At 34.4% G+C, this 17707-nt stretch overlaps 1 protein-coding gene across 10 annotated transcripts in view; it reads right to left on the bottom strand.

The window, feature by feature from the left end:
* The window catches only part of CACNA2D1 (calcium voltage-gated channel auxiliary subunit alpha2delta 1), a 399914-nt gene that overhangs the window by 187517 nt on the left and 194690 nt on the right, over positions 1-17707 (bottom strand). For all 10 annotated transcript variants that reach the window (XM_054068845.1, XM_054068882.1, XM_054068852.1 and 7 more), the window contains exon 5: positions 13-57. In XM_054068845.1, the coding sequence (XP_053924820.1) occupies positions 13-57 (45 nt within the window). The remainder of the gene's footprint in view (positions 1-12; positions 58-17707) is intronic.

Raw genomic sequence — 17707 nt, forward strand, 5'->3', positions numbered from 1 at the left:
CATATTACTTACATCATTCTGATCATCTTTTGCATTGTAATAGATTATATCATTATTCTGTAAAAGAAATAAAGAAAAAGTAATTGTTAGTTTGAAAACCATAAATCAAGTTCACCAGCAATCATTTGTACTGAAACACATTTTGAAACACTGAAACCCAGACTCTTGTTTGCTCTCTGCTGCATGCAATATCTATATAATGCTTCTTCCTTGGTAAGCTATGTAAGTCACTCAAAAAGACAGCTAGAAAAGTACAGACAATACTGGACAAAATCCAGACATCATAAGAGACTTCCGTAAACTGTTTCTCTTACAAGCACAGAACAATTTCACTACTCAATTAGGATATTTATGCACTATGACTTCTAGCAGGCAATAGATACAACAACGTGTGGGCATTGCTAAGTGGGCTAAATATTTGTTGCACGTGCATTAATTGTATTCAGCTATCATAGTGAAAATAAAATCTGGGAAAATACATCACAAGTCAGTCTGGCTGTTGTAGCATAGAGTGCATCCTGGCAGCTTTGTGGAAACACCACTGTACCACGTAATTCAAGCAAAGCAAAGAGGGAGAAGATTACTAGTTTCCATCACAAAATCTGTGAGAGGCTTCAGGCAGGATAACATCTACAGCAGTTTGAAAACTCAGACTACTTCCTATGGAATACAGTTTTGTTTTCTCTTGATATATTCCTGAACCATTTAAAAGTCGCAAAGATCTAGGTTCACTGTAGTAGCTTTCCACTAAACAGAAACACTGTAATGTGCCCTATACTTTTTTTGAATGAAAGCAAGCAATTGTTATGTGCATTTCTGCACGAAACGGGCACATACATACTAGTGCATAGCACTTTTTTAAGTCCCATTAAAGATTTTAAATAAATAACAAAAGAAGTTGCATTTCTTCATGTCCAGCAGCTTGTTTAAAACAGGTGATTTCTGTTAATCTCTAAAAATAGCCTTTAGTTATATTTTCAGTTATGTTTCTGGCAATATCTTTGGATTTCTGTATCTAAATAAAAAGTTGACTGTAAAAAAAATGTTTTTTTCTTTTATAAATACCAACAGAGAAGAATTTCAGTAATCACTTTTCAAGTGGGTAAGAAAACAACAATTATTACTTGCACTAAAAAAGTACCGTAGCATGTGCTACAAGGTAATGCAGTTAATCTTTATAAACCATTGTTTTCCTCACTTCATAAATAACAATGTTGTTCGTTCTCCTTTGTGACCATTTTGAGATCCAAACATGAAATATTATCAATGAGCTAACTGCCCTTTTGAGGTAAATGCTATTAACATGAACTCATCGTTTTCCTTTAAAATGCATTTTCCCATCAACACACTGTCCTAACCACAGGTCAGTTGGTTTTCTTCTGGTACCTCGAGTAACTACTCCAGACCTCAGTGTGTTACAGATGCAGGAGGAAATTCTTTTCACCATTAAAGACCAAAGATAATTGTTTATTCAATTGTTACTTGATTATTGTAAACAGAGGAGTATGTGAAGCTTGGGGAATCCTTCAAGTAAGACAGAAGAAGCAAAATATTCTGTTTTCTTCAGTTGCTTTTTACTTTGTACACAGCTGTATTCAAATTACTGTTCTGAAAATAAATTGATCTGTTTAAAAAGCCATATGATTCTTTAGCAGAACATTTGAAACTGCAAAGGATCCAACTCTGAGTGGCACTGGCTAGAACTTTTAGCACAAGGCTTTTCATCACAAGATGATCTGTTAAACTTAAAAAAAAAAAAAAAATGTTGTTTCTTTTCAGAACATAGTAGAAAAGAATATTCCTTCCATCACACCTCCTTGCCTTAAGTTAATGTTATATCACCTTACGTTACATTATGTTACATAAAACCAGTCCCACTGCAATCTCTTCCCTTGGACCTTTTGTTCGGGAAAAATTAGACCAGAAAAAGCCATACAGACACTTCTCTGCATTTTATAATTTTTTTTTGTTTAGTGGTTTCATTTTAAAAGGGAGCATTTTCATGAAATCATCTATGTTACATTTCATAAAAATGATACATTTACAGGTTAATCAAAATCCCCCTCATGCACCTCCTCCTGTGTATTAGATATTTGTTAGGCTATTTGTATTCTGCAGTTCAGTATCCTGTCTGTAGATATTATGTATATAACGCATAAACTAACAATGACATTGGTCATATCTCACTACTCTTAGAGAAAATATGAGACACACAGTGCTACAACATACTGAACGCTGTACAGTTCACAAATTAGATAAATGGATCTGTTATATCTTTAGAGGTTAATTTTTCATAATTTAACCACTTCTAGCTGACAAGAACAGATTGCTTTGTTGCTGGTTTTCGAGCAAGTAGTTTAGTTATTTATTAAGTTCGACACAAAGAATTTGAATCTTGCCACTGTTATACACTTGTGCTGCCAGGTAATACTTTACACTTACGCAAGCGAGTCCAACATACAATGTAAATACCCTAGATATTGATTTTTGTTCTTTATCCAGTAATGGTACAAGAGAAAGGTGTAAATACTCACTTGCTGCAGTTCATGAATTAAGAGATTTAGCAAGACAGTCCTGAAGCTGAATTTACAGAAGGATGACTTTTGACCATGTGCAAAAATAAGAAACTTTAGCATAGTATCAGTATACAAGTTTACAAAATCTATGCAGCTGGAAAGGTGAAGGGCAGTCTTCACTGTCATTAATTCCCCTTTCAAGGCAAACAGTTTCAGCATTTAAAGGCATATAAAAATTACATTAAGGCCATGTTGTAAATGTTTTATTTGTGACTCTATCTTCTATTCTATCCTAATAATCTTTTTTTCTTTCGCACTTTTATATTATCACCTACTAAAGTTAGATGGTTCCATTGTCTTTATATTGCTTTTATTTCAATAGTTCTTGTTTCGCACCTATAGGTGTAAAACAGTTCCAATGTGAAAAATTACATACAGAGTAGTATTAACGGCTTCCTAAATTTCACCACACAGAATCCAAAGTTACTAGTCTCTATAACCTCTATGTCCAAGGATTTGAAGAAACACATAGATTCATCAAATAGAAGAAAATCACGGAAAAATACACCATTCAGAACACCCGCAGATGAATTTTAAATTCACACCAACACTAACTTACCCTCACTTTTTGACTCTCTACAGAGCAAGTTTACAGACATGGTCTATTGATTGACTAATTAAATTCTTAATCTCAACTCAGGATTATGTGAATATAGCTGAAGTCAGCTTGTCATCACAGGAAATAATCCTTCACTCAAATTCTTCAGGAACAACAAAAAGTGTTTACGTTGCAACAAGACATATCTGAATGCTCAGATAATAACAGTAAATAATGATATCTATGTCATTTTGTTGGTAAAATATATACATCCTCCTTAAGTCTATCAAGTGCCAAAAATGAAAGCTCCATGTCACCACTACTAAGTAATGGCTTCTGTAGGAAAATCTGCCCTGTAAATCCTATGCTAGAATTCCAAGAGTTGTTCATAAAATATGAGCCCCAGCAACTGGTCAAACACCTTTTTCAGTAAAAAAATTGTATGTGTGATTTGTGAAATCTCTGCTTTTCCACAAGAGATGTTTGCATTTCATTTATGAAAGACAAAAAATAAAACCACCTGGAAATCTGAAGATTTTCAACAACGTCTAATACTAGCAATGCAGAAATGCTGCTTTCACAGAAGCTTTGATGCACCCCCAGGACTGTACGTAAGGCTTCCTAGAGAATCTACCTAACTTAGATTCTGTGATGTAGCCCAAAATGGGGTTAGGCAAGCGGGGAAGAATGAAGGCCTATAATCAATTCTAGAACTTGGGGACACAATATAATGAACTACTCCGAAATAAATAATTATTTAAAAAAATAGGGAGGGAAATTAGTTTTATGCAGCTTTTTATATAATGAAAAATTAATGTAATGTTAATTTAGACAATCATCACAGTTACCCTTATAGCCGAAAATCAGTAGTTCCAAATCAATTGTTCATAAAATATGAAAGCAAAAAATAATACTTGGTTCCATGACTTTATTTGCTACAGAGATTCTAAAAGATGATGAACTCCCTCAGAAAAGAAAACAAAAGAGTTTTTTATTAAAGGTCTTCATATTTCAAACATTTTCTTCAGTGAACCACTGGAAGCAAAGTTAAAATTAGTATAGCAGATTGCATTGAAAATATATATTACTGCATAAGTACTGGGGCATGTTTTAAAATCTGAAATTATGCCGAAGATGATTATTTGAATTTTGAAGCAGCATACTTCTCATAACTACTATTTTATACAAATCACGCTAAAGCAACCAAAAAGAAGCAACATATAAAAGTGTTTTTTTTTTTTTTACATTGCAGTTAACCTTCTTGTATTGATACTTACGAGGATTCTTTTTTTATGAAATAATGAGGTAGAGTAAGAACACAAAAAAACAAGAAAAAATTATAATTAAACGTCTAAATTTGACTGTACAGCTTAAAACCAAGTTCTTGGAATTAGAAACATAAATTTGAAGAACAGCTTCAATTCATATTAGTCCCACACACTTTGAAAAGACACTAGTGAAAGAACAGGGAGTCCTGTTGCCCAGTGTACATCAATAAAAAATACTGATAATACTGGTTTATTTAACCCTTCAAAGACATACCAGAAGAAATTAGTGTAAATGCTTATAAATGCTAAAAAAAAAATAAATTCATTAAGTGTTGGTAAAAAAACATCTGCTTTAACTAAAAATAAAAATAAAAAAAACCCAAACATTTTCTTCTATCCCCTTGGATAAAGATGTGCATTTAAAAAGGTTCACTCTAATACCTCTAGGGTAATTAAGATTTAAACCCAACCTAATAAATCCTAAGACAAATAAGCCAGGTAGTTTTAGTTTAATCCCTTATATACTCTGATGCATAATTTAATTCATACTTAGTCTCTTCGGAAAAAAAAAAAATACAGCCTACCACAAATTAAAGATGGCATCTATTTCTAAATACAATAACTTTAGGGAATAAAAGCCTGCAAGTAGGAAAAAAAAGAAAGAAGGCGAACTACTACAATCGCCTTTGTTATACTTCTATGGATATGCATATTGTAATTTTACATAAGTGAAAAGGCAGAGATAAAATAAGGGGATAACCAGCTAATAACTTCTTTCCTCTTCAGTACCCATGAGTAGAAACACTGGTGTATTTCCTGTCTTTAAAGTGAACACAAAGTCAGACAGTATAGCAAATTAGTTGTAATTACTGTTTCTGAACATGGGATGTAAAAAAGGGGTTAGAAACTGATTTAAAAACAAGATCTTGAAACAGGACTTAGAAACAAGATCTTTTAAAAATCAAACCATTTTCAACAAAAAAAATGACAAACATCAAGCATTCAATAACCTCCCAGTCTAGATATATTTCCCTGTACTACCCATAATAAGGGTCAATGAGTCATTACGGTTACGCATTAAAAGAAGAAAAAAAACCACTTAATTTGATGAAATAACTGCTTTCTCACAACACTAAATTTCATACCCTAACCAAAAACTTCCAGGTTTGTACTATAATTTATGATAAGCCTTTTTCATCAGATTTGTGTAAAGGGCTTTTCTCAAGATTCTACTGAGACTAATAAATGTAATGGAAAGAAGGAAATAACATAAAGGAGGATTAAAGGTGCTGCAAACTCTTTGTCATAGAATACACTTTCTTTTAAAAGGTGAGATAGAAGAATTCAGCATTCATTTAATCATCAGATTATTTCTTTACTGAAATTATGAATCTGGAAACCTTCAAATTTATAGATGGTTTTCATGAGATGATCACTCATACATTCACAGATGCATTAGCGAGATAAATAAAATGAATAATTTATTAATCAACTGTGTGCTAGACAGAGGCACTAAAATATAAAACCCTCGTATAAACAGATAATCTATCAGAGAAGTAACATACAGATACATATTCCAGATTAAAAAAAAATGCACTTTCAAGCCCTTGACATGAGTTCTGAGGGATTTTGATCTGAGGCTGGATTCAAAGATTGCAGTGCTGATGGTGGCGAGAATTTAAGCATCAGAGTTAAAAACTGAGATCACGAAAAGTTCACTGAAGTCTCCACTTGGAAGAATCTAAAACTCTGGAAGTATTTGAGTTTCCAGTATTAATATTCTTCAGGTAACAATATCCTGTTTCTACAAGGACTTTTGAAGAACCTCATGCTTCACATCACTGAGAAGTCTTGACCCTAATTTGCATCTTCACAGAGTCAGGACCCACTAACTGGAGACTATCAACCCTGTAACTTTAGGTATTCTCTATCACTGAACACAGCATTCTTTTCAATATGTAGTAATCAATGTGAGCCACATTACACCAATTAAGTCACAATTAGCAAATGGAATGAACATTTCTCTGCTCTCATCTCCTCTTCCCCTCTCCTTCCTTTCTGGGCATGTGAATAGTACAGCTACATACACATTTAGAACAATTATTATTTTTATATTAAAATTTGTATTTATTATTTTATTTCAATTTTTACTGAATAGACTATCTCATCTAGAAAAATCAACATTTGTTTCTTCACATTGATGGATAACGTATTTTTTGAAATACATTTAATTTGAAAAGGTCCAGCTAAAACTCAGAAATCCAGACTCAGCCTGGATCAGGGCCAAGCTGCTGTCCAGAGCCCTGAACTGAGACATACCCCAGGCTGGGCTCACCGCGACCGGTGCAGGTCTCAGCTATCTCTGTGACTAAGGAGTGTGTGTGCAGAGATTGCACTGCCACAGCCCATCCACTGCTTGGTTCCCTTAATGACATGACCTTCAGAGCATCACATCGTCTTGTCTTCTTATTCTCACCATGATGCTATCCAATTACATGCTGATTTTAACCACACTTTATTTAATTTATCTTGTGCAAATTATAATTAGTAAAGCTGAGTAAGAAGTTGGGGGTTTTTATACACAACATTCAGAGTTCAGGAGAAAACTCTGCTATTTTACTACACAGTACAATTAGTAGACTTTTTTTTCCCTCCCCTCAGTGTCCATGTGATGCTACATCACACATTTAAGTTAAGAGGTGAAGTGTGTTAAAGCTGCATGCACAGCCTCTAAAAGAGGTATAAAATATATTACAAAGGGAGATCCTGTCTTCAAGTCTCTAGAACTGGTCATAGAAATTGTAAACCACAGAAAAAATACACAGTAAAACAGCTCTATATGACAAAAATACGAGTACAGGCGTCAACAAAGCTTCAGCTCCAAATCTTCTCATGCTGAGGGCTCAAGGAACCAGAGGTAGGGGCCCTGATGCAAACTATCTCAGTAGTAACCAATGGAGTGGGATAATAAGCTCCTGCTTCTAAATTATTCCTATTATTTTAAGGGTTGATTACTTGATTCTCTAGTCTTGCAACACTTGAAAACAGTGTTGAAATGGCTATAATCCCCTTTACTACGTATTTTAATTTGCTATTTTGTAGTTTTCAACATTGCAGATAGATGCGTTTTTGAAGATTATGACATAGACACAGTACAGCTAATACCATCAACTTTTCACAAAAAAACCCTTCAGTCCACATTATCTTCCAAAGACTTCTTCAAATCCTTTGTTTCAGTTTGAGCCATAACTCAGTGAAGTCAACCGAAGAGTCTCTGGAAGAAACCCAGTATCAAAGTGTTTTATGTCATGAATAGGAAGTCACAAATAATATTACTATTGTCCCAATGGATAAAAACACCAAAAATCAATATCCACTCTGATTCAAGTAGAAGGAAGATTTATAATATGCCTCTGCCCTACCCAAGTAGGTGGATAACGACGGTTAACAATTCAAAAAGCTATTCTCTCCCTCTCCTATCAGCCAAAACTCCCTCAACATTCTTATCTCACCACAAAAATGATGGGAAAAAAAATCTAGGATTTTATGTATTTGCATGTGTCACACAAAACCAGGAAAAATGAAAAGGAGACTCTTCTGGAGTTAGTGAACGAACCTTTTGCATATATAAACACATACAAAAAAAAATATTCTATATTCCTTCTTCTGCCTTCTAAGTCAAAACCAAGGAAAGGAGAGAAATACCAAGAGAGAAAAAACAAAAATCTTTTAAATCCTTTTTAATTTTGGTAAATACAGTCATGTAAAAGGTTCAGGAAACTGCTAATCTTCTCATCACAGTAACTACCTCAAAGCATAAGCAACTGCAAATGGCTTCTTTTCATAAGGCAAAATGCAATCAATTACATAGACAATTTCCAGGTGGGAAAATGAAATTAATTTGTTAGCAGCTAATTAACCTTTATATCAAACTGTCCTATCTGTTTAATTAAAGCAGCAAAGCATGTTCATTTTAATTTGTTCAGCATTACTTTCTTGAGTTGATGAAAGAGCATAAAAATAAATTAAATAATAGTAAGAATCATAGAATTATACAATCACAGAATCACTAGGTTGGAAAGGACTCACTGGATCATAAAGTCCAGCCATTCCTACCAATCCCTAAACCATGCTCCCTCAGCACCTCATCCACCTGTCCCTTAAACACCTCCAGAGAAGGTGACTCAACCACCTCCCTGGGCAGCCTCTGCCAGTGCCCAGTGACCCTTTACATGAAAATTTTTTTCCTGACTTCCAGTCAGAAGCTTCCCTGGAGGAGCTTGAGGACATTCCCCCTTGTCCTGTCCCCTGTCATTTGGGAGAAGAGGCCAAGAAGAAATTGTCTAAAATGGTTGAAGTTTATCTAGTTTGCAAATACTAAAATTAGTACAGTATCAGAGGCCAGTTAAATAATTTGGACATGAATTTAAATCAGATTTGTAGGGTATTGGCTTTGGCATTCTGAATTCATACCTACATAGTTGCTAGGATGTAATGAACTTGGCTACATTTATTTACATCTCTTATATTAATCATAATGGCATACAAAAATATGCCAGTTCCCAACTCCAACAAATCTGCAAATTCTTTGAAGAAATTATTTTTAACTGAGTAATGGGCAAAAATGTCATACAACTTTCCCCAAAGAAAACCAGTTTACATTTGTTAAATCACTACTGTGTTCCATTCATTATAGCCAAAAAAATAAGATCATATTTATGAATGTTGTAATCAGTAGTTACAAAATATTTAAAAGGAATCAAAGCTTTAGCATCTGGCACTACAGTGGAAGGAAAACTCAAAAGGGTAGTTTCTTGGCTATCTATACTGGTGAGACATCAGGTATTTTCCAAGGTTTATCCAAACCCAGCTGCGCACTAAGGTGGGAACCATGCCCAGCAGTCCCTAGGGTATCTCCCTGGAGTTTCATCATTTCAAGCTCCAGAACCTAGAATCTGAGGGGAAAAAAAAAAAGTGTCTATTTTTAAAATTATATTTCTATTATTTTTTGCATACATAATCATATTTCTTTAGCTCACATTTGGTGTCTATCAGAAGCCAATAAAACTAATCAGGGCTGAGCAGAAACATAGCTAATGAAAAATGCTGATAGATCACAACAGAAGACAAACACTCTCTGTGGGGAAACCTCGATTTGCTTACTCCTTGTGTTTTTATCAAATGATAGCCAGATAAGATACAAGACATAAAGGATGATCTACATAAAAGTGAACTCCACAAGCCACGGCAGCCAGTATTACACAAGTAAATTCATACTATCTTAACCTTTCTGTCTTTGTAACGTATTAAACAACTAATAGATATAAGTAAGTGAATTATAACTTTTTAATTTAAGTAATTATTACTGGCTATATAAAATGCAGACCATATCCTTGATGAGGGATTTGTTTGCTTCTGGCAGTAAAATGGACACAATTATTCTATAAGTGAGGTTATTGTCCATTTCAATTCCACACAATTACCAAGAAAATAATCTAAATACATCCAACGTAAATCTAACACTTATTCACAAGCAATGGCATAAAGCTTTCACTTCACCTACTGGAAATCCATTGACACAACAAATCAGATACAAACCCCACATTTTTTCAGACCACAATACTTTTGTTTGGACTTCAATTCAAAGGCTACACAGTGTGTTTTAAACCCATAATCTAACCTTCTACTTCCCTGGGAACTGTACAGCAGTTAAAGACATTAAAACAACTGCTACTATGAAAACAAATAAGTCATAGGCATTTGCAAAATGTTTCCAGAATTTTGAATTATCAATGCTGGTAATCATTCTTTAACTTAACTATATAACGAGTGGATGGATAGCTGGATTAATTTTCTGAAGTCTAGAAACTATCATATGATCTTAAACACTAGGAAGGCAAAAGAATTAAACACAAAGAAAAAATTGCTTATGAACTATGTCTATTTTGGCAAGAAACTGAAAAAAAAAAAGCAACCACATTATGTCAGTATATTTTTGGCTCCGAACACATGAATTCACTTGAATTTATGGTTTGGTCTATTCAGAATATATTATTATTACTGAATATAATATATAGCAAACCATTTCCCTTTCACAAAATATACCAAAACCCCCATATCAACATTATCGAAATGTTTCTTTCATCCTCTTGTCAAAGCTTTAACTTTTAACAGAAAACTAATTTTTATATTTATATACACACACTTTGATATATGCAATGGTTGAAACAGTTCCATAGAAACAGCAATTTCCTCCTCTATTTAATTTTCTTCTCTATTTCTCTCTTTATAAAGAACTCTATGGCAAGGAATATATTACAGAAAGTCACTGTAATTCAGTTCTAAGTAAAAGTACTCAGACAACATTAACATCTTTTAAGAATCTCACTGGAATATAAAAATGCCTACAAAATTTTGCATAGTTTTTTTAAGCTGCAGCAGCGGAGAGTTTTATAGCTCTCTTTCTTTCCTTTTCCCATATGTAAAAACTAAAATACAAAGAGATTATAACTTGTATTTCTGCAGGGAAATTAAATACACTATTTTTTTCCTTAGTATTTCAATACTATGTAACACAGGAAAAATGAATTTTCATATATATGCTATGAAAGTCTCATCCAAAGTATTGATCACATCTTACATAGTTCACACTGACCTATGAAGTTAATGATCTTAAGTTATTTTTTTAAGAACACTTGATTTCTTTTCCTGCATCAATCCTTCATTTGATTTATTCAATCACTTAAAGCGTGTCCAAAAAAACCTCACAGAGTTATAACACACAAAAAAGCAATTCCTGCACCTTATATTATAAAATTTGCATGAAAATTAGTAAAAAAAAAAAAAACCAAAATCCCTCAATTTTCTCTTAAAAGTGAAAACTGCTTTTTCAAAATATAATAAAGTTCAAAGCATCTCAGGCCATGACTTCTTCTGAGATGGCTTTGGTTCACGTACATAAGAAATGTGTCTGGCATATTGACTTTTAATTATTTTAATAGGCTACTTTCAAAAATAACTCTTAACCACTTCATTAACATTTTACTTTAAACAATTTTGCTAGATCTGACGTCTTAGAAGGAAAGAAGCCGTGGACAGCAGTTACCAAGCTTTAAGAAATATCTCATGTTCACCTAATTAATAAAGAACAGAAGGAATCGTAATTAAATTATTCAGCTCTGACATTCATTTTGTGCATCTCTTGCCCCCAATCACTGCAATAAAACAAGGCTCCATGCTTATTTTGGAAGCAGTTCAGTAGCATGAGTTAAGCCAGCAGCTGGAAAATGTCATTCATTTTAGTATTTAATACAGAATGACGAAGACTTTTCCAGATAATCACTGCAAGCAAAAGGATCGTATCAAAAATAATTAAAACATAATTACTTTTTTTCTTAATTATTGGATATATTGCACTTGATGCTGGAATTTATGCAGGAGAGCAATACGTTTTAAAGTCTGTATCAACATCTTGCTATTACATTTCTCATTCTCTAACTTAACAATTGCACTAAATTAAAAGTTTTGAATAAGCTGATTCATTTAAGTCAGCAGGGTAGGGTGCTTGGATGAGCATTTGCACTGTCGCAATCACAGGCTGCTTTATTTCAGGGAATCACATACATCTCCTGACAGAAAATTGTGCAATTTAAAAAGACTTCATATTCTTTCTCTAACACCGAAAGCATGTGATATCTTTTCACCATCCAGTCCTGTCTTTGTTTGGAATACAGAAGTCTTTCTTGGTTTTTTTCTGTTCCCAAGTACTATGAATCACAGGTTAAAACTACCAAAACAAATGCTTTCTGAAAATGGGGAACAAACAGAACTAAAGAAATCCAGATGCTACCTACATCCTTTAATGCTTCTTTGGAAGATGCTCCACTTGTTCTGTACTAAACAGAGCAGAACAGTCCAGGATACAAGTTTGAATAAATGCATCAACTCTTCTCAAAATTTATCCTGTGATGCTTAAGGACTATTTCGTGTCAGTTCTCAACAGCACCATTGCACAGCACTACAGAAGCACAAAACGGGATTTCAGAAAGCAAAGAGAAAGGAATTACAAGTGTTTAAGAAGGCATAATGGAAGGTGGGAAACAGGGTGAAGACAGAATGCTGCAAAAAAAAGGGTGCAGTGTCTTGTTAAGGATGATAAGATGTACACATCCAGAAAAAAAACAAGAGGTGAAAACTGTGGAGAAAGGAAGGAGGCAATTGAAGTAAAGCAGTCATTTCCAAACCTTCCCCAAACCTCTTTGGCAACAGCCAAAACAGTCTGGGCCTCTTTCCTCTTGCTTTCCTGCCCCCTTCTCCTTTTCACACAGTTCAGGGTACAAACTTTGACATCTGCCTTACTAAAGACTTTTTGCTTTAGGAGGTTTACTGAATGTGATGGGCTCATAACTTACAGCTCCAGAAAATGGTATAAACACAAATCATCCTAACTTAGCAACTTTTTGCAAAGTCTTCCAGAACTATTGCAGCAAGCCTTCCAGGAACCGAGTTCCCAAAAATCAAGCAATCAGAGCAGAGGAGAAGCTGCGCTTGACCAATCTGAGATTTCTTCGCCTAGCGTTTTGGAGGTAATCAATACAAAAGCCCCTCATGGACTTTCAGAAGGACTTGCCTGACACGCGCAAAGAGAAATTATGTCCCCACCATGCCTTCCTTCAGCTTCAGTGCTGATGAGGGCTTGGGACATTCTGCATAAAAGGTGTCTCCCCAGGCCACCGGTTGTGTGTGCCCACCACCTTAAGAACCTTGACAACTGACAGATTACTATTTTAGAATACTTTAGGTCTAAAAGTGATTTCAACTACTGTTCCCACAGCAAATTAGAACAAATTAAACTTGCCTATATGGAGAACATTCAGTCTGGTAGAAAACTTTTGCTGGAAGTCTTCTCTCACTTTTTAGGTGGAAAAAAATAACACACAAAGCATAAAGAGTTTTATCAGGAGAAAATAGCAGATTTTTTTGCAAGCACAGAAAAAAAAAAAATCAATAGAGACAACTTCCTTAGTTTTACCATTCCCATGTGTAACTCTTAAGAAATGCAAAACTAAAGTTTCTCTCTTGAGAAGTAGTAATGCCCAAAGGACTAAGAAGAGAATCCTACTTGAATTAATTATTCATCAGGGATTATTCATCCATTTTTAAAAGTAAAGATATGTTCTAGATTACTATAGTCATATTTTTATTTATTCTTTCTATTTTCAAGACAGTTACAATAGACATTGCTTCAATGCAGTATAATGTGGGACTACCAAACAGGAAAAGGAAAATAGGATGACAGTGTTTCCAATAGATACATAAATTACAGGCAGTTATAGAGTTGGCCTAGAGCTCTCAAGACTTGCTAAATCCTAACTTTGCTCCAATGAAACCTAGAGCCAGTGTATTTATTTATACAGTTCTTAGTTGCTCACAGATGATAGTAAAAATGAACTGGAGAAAAGTAAACAAGTGCTCAACAGCCCACATTTCTGGTCAAATGAGGCACAATTTTTTATTGTTTCTTTGCACAATGCAGAAGAATGCCAACATACTGCTAACATTGAAGAGTCTCTCTGCTCTGTGTTATGTACATCTCTTCCTTCGTGGCAAGCCTACAAAAATATCTACCACTACATGAATCACAAATCATCATTTTCAAGACATAAAAGAGTCACAATTTCACCTTTTCTTTAAATTCTGATGAGACCTGCACCATAATCAGGGGATGGAAGGACGAGAACTCCCAAATCCCCCGAGCAAAATGCAGCTATTAATAATTGGACTGTCTAGTACTCCCAGCAAATTTTAATGTCTAAGCAGAATGAAACTCCTGGTATTTTTTCCTAATGTATTTCAACTGTAAAACAGTACAGACATCAAACATTTTCTGTTTCCAACTACTGCATAAGCCACTGTTCTTGGAACACTATTGTTAGTAGCACACTTAAGTATGTAATATTTTGAAATTGCCATATTTTATTTTTATTTTCGTAAGCCATTATGTTTTGTCTCTTTTTTTAGCATGATATTTCATGATGTCTCTGAGCCTTACAAACTTTTAAATACATACACCTTCCAACTTGCATATTAGCTCCTTTTTCTTTTTCTAAAGAGGAGTTGTGACAAAGAGAAGATGATTTTTCACCTAGTATATTACAGGAATCCTGCGGCAAAAGTACAAGGTAAACTGCCAAGGCCTGCAGGACTCTTGTATTTTTATCATTTGAAAAAATATAAAGAAATGGAGTGAAGAAAAACACAAATGTCTCTACCTCCAAATATCCAACCTACTCATCTCAGAATTTCAAAAAGGCTCTGTTTTTGTAAGAAATATGATGCATAGTCCTAAGCCCATATGTATATATTTCCAGTATTTTCCCCTTTTCATAGAAAACATTATAAAAATATTTACATTTTAAAAATAATCTCCAAGGTTTGCTATTATGAATGGCACTCCTTCTCTGAAGGAAGAATCAAAACTTTATCATCATTTCTAAACTTCTCAATCTTTTAGAAGTCTGCCTCCATTATGAATAGCTTTACTTGAATGTTGCTGTTCTACTCCATTGATTAACATTTTGTGCATATTCAGTTTTATCAGTTGGGATTTTTTCTTTTAATTAAAAAACAAAACAAAACAAAACAAGAACTTCTCTCCTCCTATCAGTAATTCAAAAGCAGTAGAGTTAAATAGGTTAATATTCCTTTTTCCAAAATATCGGCATATTTCCTAAATTCAGTGTTAAAAAGGATCACGATAACATAAATGTGATGGGCAACAGGGAATATGAGTTTGCATAGGAGGTGATGCAAACAGGGGAAACTAGTTAGATTCTAGGTATACTGGCAAGAATGAATTAAGGAGAAAGATACTGTTATTTTTCAATTGAAAATATTTGGTAAAGAAGCCTACAGAAAAAATAAGCAGCATCCTTGAAGTCTATTCCTAAGTGATTTTACGGATTCACCAAAGGTAGTAAAGCAATGCTAAGACTTACTTGTAACGGATTTAAATTAGCAACTGAATTTGAAGGTGAAATGTAAAATCAAAAACCTATTAGCTTCATCTGTGTTAGAAATTCAATGAACTCTTAGAAAATAAGCACAACAGCAGCCTCAAAATAAGCTTTTTCTTAAGATAGCATACTTCTTTATTGTAAACTAAAGAACCTGCAGGGTGTTAATAGATTGAGTATAATACTACATCTTGCTTTTAGTAAGATGTTTGTTCAGAAAGCACATTAAAGACTCATTCAAAATGAAGGTGATAATGCATATGCATGGTGTCTTAATAATGAGAAATCACACCTTTCTTTTTTTTTTTTTTTCCCTTTCCCAGCTTATTCCCTTCACCTCTTTTTCAGAAGCTGCACATTTTTTAAATTAGTTACCTGGTCAATAAGTAAAAGGAGTATTAGATGTCATTGAATATATTTGATTTTTTCAGATAAAATGGAATGCTTGAAAGATTCAATAATGATTGAAGTTATTTCTTCACTTTACTTTAAAAGCTTTTTTGGCAAGTTCCCTACCAAGCAAGTACTTTGCTGCCCAGATGAGATTCTTGGAATGGTTTATGTTTAATGTAAACATATTAAGGGATGACAAATAAACAAAATCGAAAGACCAAAAGATAGAGCAGAAAAGCTAGCTCGATTATAATTACACCTTTAAGATCACTGCTTATGTATAATCTTGATTCCATTTGTAAAGCTACTGTTCGCCATTTTCCTGTAGTGTGGAAAAACTTATCAGTTATACAAGTTATAATCCTTAAGAAAGTGTTCAAATGAATAATGACACTAACCCTTATACAGAGCTGATATAGGGTCCCATTAGGTCTTAAATAGGCAAACAAAAGCATGGAATAACTGTCCCGTGGCAGTCCAGATTTTGGAGGAAATCTATGATTTCTAGACTCAAAAAGTTACCTGAGAGCTAGGCAGTTATAAAAGGAGAACTCTAGGCAAGGTAGAAAGAGGCATTACCCTTAAAAAGTTTTGCAATGACCTACAACTTTTTTTGCCTTCAAGACTTATTTATTATACATAAGTAGTGCCTCATTGAAATGTGTAAACCAGAAGGCATCACTGAAACTTTGTCACAATAACAATCTGATCATTAGGGACAAGGTTCTGAGTGAACAGAGGCACGCGCAAGGTGAACTTCTACACCAAGATGAAGCTCTTCTTACTAATTACAGAGATCTTAGGAAAGTGAGAGTGTTTCAAACACTCTGTTGTACATTCTGTCTTCCTGTGAGAAAGTGCTATTGAAAAGCATGCAGAAATGCCTGTTTCTGCAATAGCTGCAGTGCATTTTTACAAAGCAAAAAGGCGTAAGTGATTTGATAAGTATCAAATAAGCATCAGAACCACCCTGGAACCAGTCAATTTCAGTGAACATGATTCATTTTTTTTTGCTCTACACGTCACCTTCCTACCATTCCCAGGGCACACACAGAGCTGTCCCCCAAGCAGAAAGATGTCAAAGGACAAAAAAATCACTGACAGAAAAAAGGCCATTTCAACCCTTCCAGTGAGATATGGTTCATTTAATTTAAATTATACACAAATGAAAGCTATATGTCACAGAAGTGAAGGTGGCACACAACCCTTCAGAGAATAATATATAATCCTTCCTAAAACCTTCACCATCTGTCTGTCAATTTAAATCAATCACAGCGTTTTTCTTTTTTCAAAATCACATAGGCTTTAGAAGTGTAAGGTCTTATGCAAAAGGAATAAAAATCAATGGAAGATTTATTTCACTGGTTTTTGAATCAAAGTATGGAGTGAAGAAATAGACAGCTTTGACACTTTGCCCATGTTTTGTGTTATTAAAACTTCCACAGAATTATAGAATCATGAAATCACAGAATCACGGAATCACAGAATCATAGAATCCCTAGCCTGGGAAAGACCTTTGAGATCATTAAGTCCAACCGTACCTGTGCACCACTGCATCATATCCCTAAGCACTTAATCTACCTGTCTTTTAAATACCTACAGGGATGGTTACTCAATCAAGCCTGTTCCAGTGCTTGATAACAGTTTTGGTGAAGAAATACTTCCTAATGTCCAGTCTGAACCTCCCCTGGCCCAGCTTGAGGACATTCTCTCTCATCCTATCCTAAGTCACTTGGGCAAACAGAACAACACCCACCTCTCTACAACATTGTTTCAGGTATTTGCAGACAGTGATAAGGTTTCCTCTCAGCCTCCTCTTCTCCAGGCTAAACAACCCCAGTTCCCTCAGCCACCCCTGATAAGACTTGTGAGCCAACCCATTCATCAACTTCATTGCTCTTCTCTGGACACGCTCCA

This window comes from Cuculus canorus, chromosome 1, assembly GCF_017976375.1.
Source record: "Cuculus canorus isolate bCucCan1 chromosome 1, bCucCan1.pri, whole genome shotgun sequence".
Lineage (NCBI taxonomy): Eukaryota > Metazoa > Chordata > Aves > Cuculiformes > Cuculidae > Cuculus > Cuculus canorus.